Source organism: Engystomops pustulosus, chromosome 7 (genome assembly GCF_040894005.1).
Source record: "Engystomops pustulosus chromosome 7, aEngPut4.maternal, whole genome shotgun sequence".
In the NCBI taxonomy this organism is placed as follows: domain Eukaryota; kingdom Metazoa; phylum Chordata; class Amphibia; order Anura; family Leptodactylidae; genus Engystomops; species Engystomops pustulosus.
The window spans coordinates 26,517,035-26,529,831 of NC_092417.1; the positions used below are offsets into that span (position 1 = coordinate 26,517,035).

The following is a 12,797-nucleotide window of genomic DNA, read 5'->3' on the forward strand; positions in this document are numbered from 1 at the left end:
GCAGGGGCAGCATGTATCCCCAGGCCCCATCCATCCCCAGGCCCGGTTGAACCCTCTGCGACCATGATCACTGCACAGCCACCCTCCCCCACTCACAACATACAGGGTGCGTTCACATGTGGCGTTTTTGGGATGCGTTACATGTTTCCATCCATTTGACTGACTAAAAGAGTTTTTCTTCATTGCTGGAAGTGTAAGCAGCGGTGAAAATGATAATGTAACATCCCCCACCGGGGCCTTTTCTCGGGCCTGTAGGTTGCTGCGGCCTACATACAGCCACCTCACCCACAGTAACACATCTACATACAGCCGCCTCTCCCCCAGTAACACAGCTACACACAGCTGCCTCACCCCCAGTAACACATCTTTGTATCTACCTTCACCCCTACCAGATATGCAGTCCCATTTAACATACACCTCAGCCCGCACCAGACATGCAGTCCCGCAGTTTATACAATTACACACATTTATACACTGATATATACATACCTTTATATACACACATAAAGTTCTACACTCGTATGCTTGCACCCATATATATACAAGTATACACACACATTTATGTACCCATATACACTTATACACTAATACACAGAGTATACACAAACTCATAAAGTATATACACACATACAGTATATATACATCACACATACGGCATACACATTATATATATATATACACACATACAGTATACACGGACAACCCGACGGATTCGGAAAAAACGCGGAATTTAAAAAAAGAATTGTGTCGCAAGATCAAGCACTCACATGCACCGGGAAGGAAGATTCCGGCAGAACCTGAATCAGCGTCGGACAACGCACCGCGGGATTGCGACAGGACCGGGTAAGTAAATGAGCCCCCATGTATTTGAAGAAAATGCCTAGATAGACTTGATATATACTTATCACTTGCATTTGAACCATGTGAGACATGTTCAGCTATACATTTTTAGAGGGGACGTATTGTGCTGCCCACATATTGAATATTGCAGGTTGTGCATAGCACAAAGTAAACAACATGTGTGTGTTTTGTCGCAATGAACAGACGAGAAAACCTGTGCATGCTTCATTATTTTACAATTATTGCATCTGTTAACTCCACACTTGTATGAGCCTTTGACAGATAACCATGTTCTCTTATTCTCCTGAGTCGTATACATGGAAAAGGACACACTGGGGCTCATTTACTTACCCAGTCCAGTTGCGAACCCGCGGCGCGTTGTCGACGAGGATTCGGCTCTGCCGGGATTCACTAAGCTTGTGCACCCAATATCTAGCAGGTGTCGCTGCTGCACCAAGGTCCGCCGGAGTTCACCTTCTTCTTCCCGGTGTATGTGAGTGCGTGATCTTGCGACACAAATCAATTTTTAAATTCTGCGTTTTTTCCGAATCCGTCGGGTTGTCCGACTTTGGATTATTCTTCCTTCCTTTGGATTATTGCAGCTGATCGGCACAGCTTCACCGCTTCCGTGCATCCTCCAACACGGAATTGAAGGAAGATACGTGAGTGAGCTGACTAACTCAAGTTTTGCTTTTGTTTCTACAATCCTGGTAAGCACAGAATACATCTGATCATTTCTCATTTTTATTTTACTTTTATTTATTTTAATTATTTTTTTATTTTATAAGGTCTATTACTTGGGTGGGAGGGGAAGGGGTAGTGAAATGTTAGGGGGATGAGGTAGATTTGGAGGCCTCTTCTTGCCGGGGGCTATCTGCAGGGATTAATGCAAAGAAATTCACTGCTATATTGTAGAAGGTCCCGGTGGTGTCCTGGGGAAATGTTTGCAGGTGTATATTCAAGACGATCCCGCTGGTGGGAAGGCTCAATGGCTTCCTGTGTAATGGGACTGAAGGTGACACATCCCTCAGGCCAAGACTTATGGAGACCCCGGTGATTGTATCTCCTGCCCGGACGGTTGGACAAGGCCCTGACGCTTCTTCTACTCCATAGTTTGAGGAGCGCAGCAGCAAAAGAAGAGTCTTAGGAACCTACAGGAGACACGAGACTGGTGAGGCCTCTACTTAATCTGATAGGGTAGAAGTAAAGAGGATTTTACAATGTCATGTACTTACCTAGAGGGTCTTCTGTCACCTCCGCTGCTTCTGCTGCAGAAAGATAAAAATTATAAATATTAATGTCACTGATACTTGATATTTAGGGGGCGATCCTCGAGCCAAAAACATATCAAGAAGAGCCTTGAAATACAAGAGGGAGCTGTATATATATGTTATAATTTTTTGCATAGGGATGTGGATCCCTCCTTTAAATGTGCGCCCCCTAGTGACTACTGTGGTTAGGCAGAAGGTAAATTGTCGCTCACCTCTTGCGGCTGCTGCTCCGACTTAGACACTTAGGTCTCCACCATCTGCGTCTTGGCCTACAAGAAAAAATAAGTATTAAAATGATCTTCATGTGGAGGAGGCTCCTAGGATCAGACTATAAGGTTCTATACATTAATATGGGTTATGTGTAGGGTCAGAGGTTAATGCAGAAAAGTATATGACCCCCATTGTGGGACTCCAGTAATGTAAATGTGATTCTATTTATTCCTCATACTTACTGTAGAGACTCCTCGCTCGGCCAGGCCTCAATAACCTCCAGTCCTGAAGGTCTACAAAAGAAAACACTGAGATCAATATAAGAACTAAAAATCTCTGATGATGACTGTATATATCCATAATGTCTGTGTGGAATCAGCTGATTGTATTCTGTCTCTACATTTACCTTCTAGGACTCTCTATGATGTTATTTCCATACAGTAATATTTCTTCCTCTACATCTTCTATCTCCTCCTCCTGATCTTCACGATTTTCCACCTCCTCCTCCACATCCTCCTCCTCCTCCACTGCCAGGTCTTTCCCCTCCACATCCTCCTCTGCTTCCTGATGTTCTACCTCCACCTCCGCCTCCTCCTTCACTTCCAGGTCTTTCCATTCCTCCTCCTCCTCCTCCTCTTCCTCCAGCACTTTCAGCTCTTCCCATTCCTCCTCCTCCTCTTCTTCAACTTCATCTCCCTCCTCGCTATATGAGACAGAATAGGAATGAAATCTCTATGATAAATCAGTCTTATATTCTGGGAGCAGATAATATGGAGACTGGTGGGAAGGGATTGGAGGACACTTGTTCTAGATTATTCTATAACTTCATGGGATAAAGGAAATGTTCTATACTCACGTGTTATCAAACAGGTCAAAGAATCGTAACATTCTTACTGTTGTTATCCTAAAAGAGAAACACAGCGCTGGTAACTGGAACTGCCCTACACGATCTCCCCATATACCCCTTATGTCCATCAGATACCCCTCATGTTCTCCATATACCCCTTATGTCCTCTATATACCCCTCATGTTCTCCATATACCCCTTATGTCCTCTATATACCCCTTATGTCCCCCATATACCCCTTATTTCCTCTATATATCCCTTATGTTCTCCATATACCCCTTATGTCCTCTATATACCCCTCATGTCCCCCATATACCCCTTATGTCCTCTATATACCCCTCATGTCCCCGATATACCCCTTATGTCCTCTATATATCCCTTATGTTCTCCATATACCTCTTATGTCCTCTATATACCCCTCATGTCCCCGATATACCCCTTATAGCTCCCATATTCTTTGTATCTCTGATGTCCCCCATGTACTTACCCCTCTTCATTAGCCCCTGGTTATAAGGTTATAGCAGTATATAGAATAATAGTATCGTATAATTACCGTATTGGGCCGCCTAATGCCCTGACAGTCAACCACCAACGCCTGTTAGGAGAATATGATGGGACACGTGATATATACAGGTCAGGATACAATGTGATATCATTATACATGAGCACAGAGGCAGCCAATCAGATCACTTATGTACAAGACCCCATGTCCTCGGCCTCCCGATTTCTCTACACAATGAGAAGATTGATCAAAGCTACAGGAAGGTGAAGGTGGAGGCCACCATTAGTCTAAAGCCGATTGGACAATGTAAAATGGGATCTGATTGGTTGCTACGGGCAACGGCTTCATTTTATAATTGGTTCCATTCTAGGTTAATCAGTAAAATAAATGGGGGGGGGGGATTTATCAGTTTTCTTGTGTACAAGCCCTGAAATATTCACAGTTATTAGCGAACCCCCAGTAGTTTCGATTATTTCCTCCTCTCAATTACTCGAGATTATTTACCCCCCTTGATTGTATGATAAATCCCCCCCAATGACTTGTCTCATCATATACTGTAACCTGTGCATTCATAACTTACCTCATCTCTGCATACTCCTCCTCTTCATCATCCTCGCTCTTATCATCCTCCTCCTCCTCTTCCTCCTCCATCACCTCCTCAATCTCTTCCTCGATGTTCTCCTCCATCTCCTCCTTCACCTCCTCCATCACCTCCACCTCTTCCTCCATCCTATAAGTAAATAAGACAGTGAGTGTCCAGGACCTTCTCTATGGTTTCTACAGGTGGAGACATGATGGACATCAGACATTAGTGGCCAACAGAAGGAAAGTCTCAGTTACTAAACCTTTATAACCAGATCTCATCCCCGTGACCTGAAGGCCTGGAGATTCCTCTTCATTACTTCTCTCACTACCCCTCCTACACCTGTACTAGATCCCAATCTATAGCCATCTCTATGGACCTCCACAGAACCCAAGACCCTCAGTATTACCTCACTGGTACCAATAATCCCCCATGTAAGTGCCCCCCATATCTATCCTGTTATACAAGGCCCAGTCCCATCCAGACCAGAAGCCTCATCTATAGCTTATCCTATAACTGCATCATCTGTCTCCAACTGTCTCACAGGTTATGGGAACTTCTGGGTAATCTATAGGATTATGGGAACTTCTGGGAAATCTTTAGGATTATGGGAACTTCTGGGAAATCTGTAGGATTATGGGAACTTCTGTGACATCTATAGGATTATGGGACCTTCTGGGAAATCTAAAGGATTATGGGAACTTCTGTGACATCTATAGGATTATGGGAACGTCTGGGAATCCTAGAGACATTGGAATCACCTATGAGACTGTAGGATATAACATCTAACCATGGGGCCTCCTCCAGCCTGACCCCCTACAGAAGCCGCTTTACTACATGAGCAGCGCACTATGACAACTCTTACTGGAAAACCATATAACATACGGGGTTAATGGAAAATAAATTACAGTAATTAGCTGATAAATCTATAGCAGGAACCTATAGCAGAATAATTCCCAATAATGCCACTAGGGGGCACTCTGTACATATGGATTTATACAGGTACAATACTACATGGCAGCTGTATACACTGAGCTCCCCCTAGTGGTGACTGTAGGAAAACCCTTAATGTCAAGAGGCAGACTGTTACTTACCACAAACTCAATCTCTCACTCACTAGCACCAAATCTGTAACAGAGGATAAGTAAAGAAATGGCCATTACTGATGAGTAGGAGACAAGATAGAAGAGAATGAAGGACACAACAGGACACAGGTGACTTACCTCAATCTCCTACAACAAACCCTCAGAGGATTCTAAGTTCTGCAGCGTCTTATATACCCGCGTGATGTCATAACGTGGGGGGAGGAGCCAGGAGATCAACATTCCGTCACATTCTATATTCAATAAACTTTATTTATATTATATTTGTTAGTCATAATAAGTTATATAGAATTCCTTGGCTGCTGCGCTATAGATAATAATCACAGGAGGGAGGATTCTGGGGATTTATATAAACAGCGAGAGCAATCAGTGCGCTGCTGCTTTTTCTATCCGGCTTTAGAAGGAAAAATTGGGGGACACTTTTTTAAAATATTTTTATTGGGTCCCCTTATATTTCTGTCTACAGCCGGACACAACAAGCAGCATTGAGCGGATAGCACTTGGCTGTCACACGCCGCAGTTATTGGCCCCTGGCAGCCTAATCCTGCAGCTACCTGCCCCCCGGTGCCCCACCATCACCTCAGATAGTCGGGTACAGACGATACCCAGCTCTTCCCCTGGTGACACGGTGGGCCAGGGTAATTATTTGGTAATTCCTTTCTGGCTAGCACTAAGCCCCCGCCTCAGTATTGGCCGCCGCCTACAAGATAGAGAACATTACTGCGGTAATAAAGTGGTTAAAAATCATTATTATTGAAATGAAATCTCCCCCAGATCCTGTGTGACCATTGTATTTTATTTATTAAGTAATAATCAGGGACAATCATGGCCAACATTAAGAACATTTTTCTCGTATGAAACGCATTGGACATGATTGTCGCTATGGATTTACAATATTTCTACAATATAGAAGGAATTGCCTGTAGTTAGGATGGACCTTGCACTATATATTATGACTGCACAGTATACAGTACAGAGCTGGGAACAGCCCTAGCAGGACTGTCAGGGCCACCTGATGCTGATTGTATGCTGTATAATGGGCAAGGGATTACACAGTATAGAGCATATGCAACACCCCTGCCGATGCATAGGGTTATGTAGCTGTTGCAAACTTATCCCTCTCCATGTCCGGAGACTGATCACCTCACTAGGATGTCTTCAGCATAGGAACTTAACTGTGTTGTCCAATTATATGCTCTGTACTTGCTATGATCAAGGAGTAAGCTGGTTGGACAGAGTGCTTGCTACATCACAGGGGGAAGTTATAAAACCCCTTTGTGGGTGGGAGCACATTGTCTTTTGAGAGGTCAGAGGAGTCAGAGAGAAATCACACAGAGTGAGAGGAGAGAGTCTTGCTATCCAGGAAACAGAGGTGTCTCAGACAAGTTGCCTGACACCTTGGCCAGTCAGGAGACAAGGCCCCCAGGACAGAGATCCACCATCAGGACTCTATCAGGTTCTTTCCCTACCAGCCCTGAGGACCTGAACTATAACCTGCTACCTCCATCCAGCTGAAGTTTTGCTGCTGTTATGGCTGTTGCCTGTTCCAATAAAGGACTGTAAGTTATTCTTCACCAACGTGTTTCTGAGTGAGACTGGGAGGTAGTAAACATTACCCATTTAACTCCACATTAAGGCACTTTAGTTAGGATACATAATCATAGCCGTAACATTATCCCCATCAACCATTATTAACTAAACACAACTATAAGAAATTATGACACAAGATTCTTGTTGGGCAGAAAAGGTCACAGCTATTTATTGCTGATATACTCAATTATTACTATTTTAATATTCTCATAATCAACTGCAAACTCTGTTCGTTTTTTTGGAACCCATAGCAAGGGCCGGCACGATGGGTAGGCAAAGTGGGCATTTGCCCAGGTCCCCCTGAAACTCTTCTTTCAAATGAATCTAAAAGTGTGTTTCTAGGTGCCAAGGATCGAGATATATTCAGGTTTAATGTGAGAATATCAGGTGAGATTTTTATATATAAAAATCACTCCCAACGGCATTTTAATAGTTAATATCTCCATTTTCCCGACACTTAGAAACACAAATTTAGATGCATTTAAAAGAGGACACTCTCTTCTTTCATAGGAAAAAAAGAAGTGAGGTTCTATGTGTCACAGAGCCAGAGATACAGCCCCCTGAATTGTACCCCCCCCCCTCCAGATTCTTATCCGGCAGCTACAGGGAGAATTTGCTGCACACAGGAGCTGCTGCAACTCCCAGATAATGGAAATATTCACTCTATATGTAACTACATTCTGATAAGGAATAATATCAACTAATATTCATGTTTTTAACTCTCTCCTATCCAGAAGTATCTAAGAACACACTTTCTCTCTTATTTCCTTTTATTTTGTGATAGTTTTTTTTTTTTTGCGAAAATTGACTGATACAATGAACATTTGATCCTCTTCGCCTAATGTCGAACATGTCCATAAAGTTATATGTAACACCAAGAACACTCACATGTTCTGGAATAAAGTTTTTATTTCCCACCATCCACCATTATTTACACCTATGTTATGACGTTCTCACTCTCATTCTTATGAAGCGTGGAGGGCTCTGTTATTGTGCGGATAATACATTGGCGCACATCTAATAGTGACTTTTGTTATCTTATCATCTTGGTTTATGGATATATAGTTATTTATTTGGATTACCATTGTGTAAGGGATTGTACAATTACATATGTGTGAATCTCAGACCAATTTTCTGCAAAAATAGTTTGGTGTCCCCTGTGGATTTAACATTCCCTTTGCTGCATATTTTGGTGAATATACACAAATGGGGTCTGTATGATCTCCATCTTGCTGTTTTGGAAAGTATATTTTCCTTACATAAGCATTCTGTATTTGTACACATTTAGAGGAAATTTTGAATTTTAATGCAATTTTTGCATTTTATTGCTGTTTGCTGCAAAGTTGCATGAAGGTGGTAGTGTGTATGAATGTAAAAGTTATTCTTGTAAACATGGTGATTTCTGGAAAAATTTGATATTGACAGTATAGGAGCTTTTTATTTTGTGCGTTATATATTTTTAAACACATTTGTGGATTTCAACCAAATATTTCACGGTTTTTGTTATTTAGTATTTTTGGGAGTGTAAATTTTTGATGTTGTGTATTGTGTTATATATAAATTTGCTCACTTTGTGTTATTATTTTAAAATCCCTATTTTTGCACAAACCTTCACTTCGATGTGAGTTTTATCTAAAAACGTACGTTATCAAGGCATTTTCAATGCACTTTTTGTTTAATAATTTGTGTTTGTCACAAAGTTACATGGGGGTGGTCAAATGTTGATTGCCAAATGCATCGCCTGGTTGTCTGCTTTCAAAATTATATAGGTTTTACAGGTGGCTTTATTTTTCAGTTTTTAATCTGTTTTATTGATACCGTATATACTCGAGTATAAGCCGACCCGAGTATAAGCTGAGACCCCTAATTTTACCACCAAAAACTGGGAAAAACTATTGACTCGAGTATAAGCCGAGGGTGTAGTATACAGCCAGCCCCAAGTGGTATACAGCCTGCCCCCTCAGGTATACAGCCAGCCTGCCCCCTCAGGTATACAGCCAGCCTGTCCCCTCAGGTATACAGCCAGCCTGCCCCCTCAGGTATACAGCCAGCCTGCCCCCTCAGGTATACAGCCAGCCTGCCCCCATGTATGTTGAGCACATTTAAAAAAAATAAACTTAATTCTCACCTTCCGGCGATACTCACACCCGATCCTCTGCGGTGGCTCTTGATCCCCGGCAGCGTCTTCTGTCTTCTCTTGCTGGCGGAGGCGCGTCCATGCGATTTCCCCGGCGGCGCTCACTATGATGCGGCAGTGTTGCCGCTGATGACGTCACACCGCCGCATCATGGTAAGCAGCCAGCCTGCCTCAGGTATACAGCCAGCCTGCCCCCTCAGGTATACAGCCAGCCTGCCCCCTCAGGTATACAGCCAGCCTGCCCCCATGTATGTTGAGCACATTTAAAAAAAATAAACTTAATTCTCACCTTCCGGCGATACTCACACCCGATCCTCTGCGGTGGCTCTTGATCCCCGGCAGCGTCTTCTGTCTTCTCTTGCCGGCGGAGGCGCGTCCATGCGATTTCCCCGGCGGCGCTCACTATGATGCGGCAGTGTTGCCGCTGATGACGTCACACCGCCGCATCATGGTAAGCGCCGGCGGGGAGATCGCATGGACGCGACTCCGCCGGCAAAAGAAGAAAGAAGACAGCCGCAGCCGGGGATCGAGAGCCACCAACGAGGATCAGAAGCTGGTGCCGTGGATCGGGGGTGAGTATCGACGGAAGGTGAGAGCTAAGTTAATTTATTTAATGTGCTGAACTTCAGGAGCCGCCGCCGGGTATCGAGAGCCGCCGCCGGTGGATCCGGGCACCGGAGGGTGAGTATTAACATTTTTTTTTTTTATTGACTCGTGTATATGCCGAAGTGAGGTTTTTCAGCACATTTTTTGTGCTGAAAAACTCGGCTTATACACGAGTATATACGGTATATGTTGCAGGTTGTGACTGTCTTAAAATTTCTAGCTGAAAAGCAGATATTTCGTTATTTCAGTTTTAGTGATATTATGATGATTTGTTCATGTGAACATATCAATATGGGACATTTGTGAACTCTACACATGTCCATCTATTACATTTAGGAGATGTGAAGGTATTTTCTGGAGCACATTTTTTGCCATCATAGTCAATTTTAAGTATCTTTTATAAAATGTTTCAGTTTGAATCAAAATTGCATGAAGGCGCCTCTGTCTATAAACTCTTAAATGCAATTTGGAAAATGGAGCAAATGTCTTCTTTCAGAAAATATGTGGTTTGTTGGGATTACTTTAATTCTTTTTGCTTTAATTTTATTTTTAAATGTCAAAATTGTAAAAATTGCTCTGGCCAATAATCCAACAAAATATCCAGGAATGCCCCTTGGTTGAATTCCCGGGTGAAGATACTTATCATATATCTCCTGTCTATATATCTATCTGTCTTGTTATTCATCTCCTATAATCTGACCATTTATATATCTTGCTTTTTCTCTATTTATGAATCAATCTTCTATTTCTCTTCTACTGTATTTATCTCTCATATCCATCTCCTGTATATATCATCTATATTATAGTTCTGCATCTAGAAATCTCTATCATCTTTCATATTTATCTTCTTTCATAATAATTATAATTAACAATTCCTTAAATTATATAGTGCACAGAGATTACGCAGCGCTGCACAGAGCCTGATATATCAGTCCCTGTCCCCATGGGACTCCCAATCTAATCAACCTACCAGTATGTTTTGGAGTGTGGGAGGAAACCCACAAAAACACAGAATGAACAAACAAACTCTTTGCAGTTGCTGACCAGTGCTGCAGGGCTGTAGTGCTAACCACTGAGCCACCGTGCTGCCCATCAATCTCCCTATTATCTATCTCCTATAAAATTCTCCCATATTACAGTTTGTTTTACCATACTAAATGGAGCCTCTTGCTGACTGTGACTGGTCATAAAATAGTTTTATTTTGGGGCCCCACTTTTACTTTTGCCCAGGGCCCCACTTTGTCTAGAACCGGACCTGCACAAATGGGTAATATACCATAAGTGGTTGATGTTTATGTATGGAATGTTAAGTAAAGTGCTAAAGATGCAAATAAAGTATTGGTTAATAGTGATGAGCAAACTGAATTTGTACTCGCCATTGTGGCCTCTGGTCCCCAGAACACAAACCCAGTCTGCAATCAGAAGTCCGGGTTTGTTCAACCCACCACTGTAAAAAATGGTGTTGTCTAGAGATGAGCGAGTATACTCGTCCGAGCTTGATGCTCGTTCGAGTATTAAGGTACTCGAAACGGCTCGTTGCTCGGACGAGTATTTCTCCTGCTCGAGATCGAGCATTTAATTAAAAAAACACAGTGAAGAACAATGAAGAATAGAATAAAAACAGTGAACACAGTGACCACAGGATCATTTAAGTGAAAAACACAGTGAAAAACACAGTGAAGAATAGATTACAGATGTTCGGCACATCTGCTTACTTGTCGGGAGATACGCGCGGAACGGTGCGAACAAAATAGTATGTGAAGAACAATATATATGTGTGAAGAACACATTGCAGAACACGGTGAGCAGGACAGAGACAACGAGGAGCAGCACAGAGACACCGGGGAGCAGCACAGAGACACCGGGGAGCAGCACGGAGACATGGGGCAGCGGCAGCACGAAGACATGGGGCAGCGGCAGCACGGAGACATGGGGCAGCGGCAGCATGGAGACATCAGGCAGCGGCACGGAGCGGCACGGAGACATCGGGGCACGGAGACATCAGGGCATGGAGACAGCGGGGCACGGAGACATCGGGGCACGGAGACATCGGGGCACGGAGACAGCGGGGCACGGAGACAGCGGGGCACGGAGACAGCGGGGCACAGAGACAGCGGGGCACGGAGACAGCGGGGCACGGAGACATCGGGGAGCGGCGGGGAGCCGCACGGAGACATCGTTGCACGGAGACATCGGGGAGCGGCACGGAGCGGCACGGAGACATCGGTGCACGGAGACATCGGGGCATGGAGACAGCGGGGCACGGAGACAGCGGGGCACGGAGACAGCGGGGCACGGAGACAGCGGGGCACGGAGACAGCGGGGCACGGAGACAGCGGGGCACGGAGACAGCGGGGCACGGAGACAGCGGGGCACGGAGACAGCGTATCTCCCGACAAGTAAGCAGATGTGCCGAACATCTACAATCTATTCTTCACTGTGTTTTTCACTTAAATGATCCTATTCTTCACTGTTCTTCACATCTGCTAACTTGTCGGGAGATAATATACGCGCGGAACAGTGAAGAATAGATTGCAGATGTTTGCATACATCTGCTAACTTATCAGAAGACATTCTTTTTCAATTAATTAACACATTTTATTCCCGAACCATGGTCCCTTTGAAAAATGCTCGAGTCTCCCATTGACTTCAATGGGGCTCGTTATTCGAGACGAGCACTCGAGCATCTGGAAAAGTTCGTCTCGAATAACGAGCACTCGAGCATTTTAGTGCTCGCTCATCTCTAGTGTTGTCGTTTAAATTCTACGGGCAAAGCTGTCATGGGGAACAACAAGTAGGGGTGCTGCTGCTGAGCTAATGGTGTTGTAGTGAAAGCAGTGGTATGCTATTATTGGCTTGCGTTAGAATGAACACTGCCCGTGGTCCAATTCACCAGGTTCTTGTGCTTAAGCTATTTTCCGGCTACCTATGGAACTTTTGGTGCAGTATACCTCCTGACTAGAGGTAAAATACTGGTTGATCAGTTGTGCTCCAGTGATGCTTGTGCTCTTGTCTGCCAGGTTCTGGTCCGGTGCTCTGTTGCAACGGAGTTCTGTGACATGAAGCTCCTTCTGCAGATGATTGATTGGTGACTGATTGGGGGATGCTG

At 44.0% G+C, this 12,797-nt stretch overlaps 1 protein-coding gene across 2 annotated transcripts; it reads right to left on the bottom strand.

Annotated features, from left to right (window-relative positions):
* Positions 1 to 1,628: 1,628 nt before the first annotated feature.
* On the bottom strand, positions 1,629 to 5,451 carry LOC140068718 (uncharacterized). Of its 2 annotated transcripts, XM_072114114.1 has the most exons (9): positions 5,347 to 5,451; positions 4,250 to 4,399; positions 3,721 to 3,762; positions 3,178 to 3,225; positions 2,728 to 3,024; positions 2,564 to 2,614; positions 2,324 to 2,380; positions 2,076 to 2,108; positions 1,629 to 1,991 (listed from the first exon to the last, which is right to left on the bottom strand). In XM_072114114.1, the coding sequence occupies exons 2-9, from the start codon at positions 4,396 to 4,398 to the stop codon at positions 1,943 to 1,945; spliced, it is 726 nt and encodes a 241-aa protein (XP_071970215.1). In that variant the 5' UTR covers position 4,399; positions 5,347 to 5,451; the 3' UTR covers positions 1,629 to 1,942. The 2 variants fall into 2 exon arrangements, with proteins under 2 accessions (XP_071970215.1, XP_071970216.1); XM_072114115.1 differs by lacking the exon at positions 5,347 to 5,451 and having other exon boundaries at positions 4,250 to 5,009.
* Between the last annotated feature and the right edge of the window lie 7,346 nt (positions 5,452 to 12,797).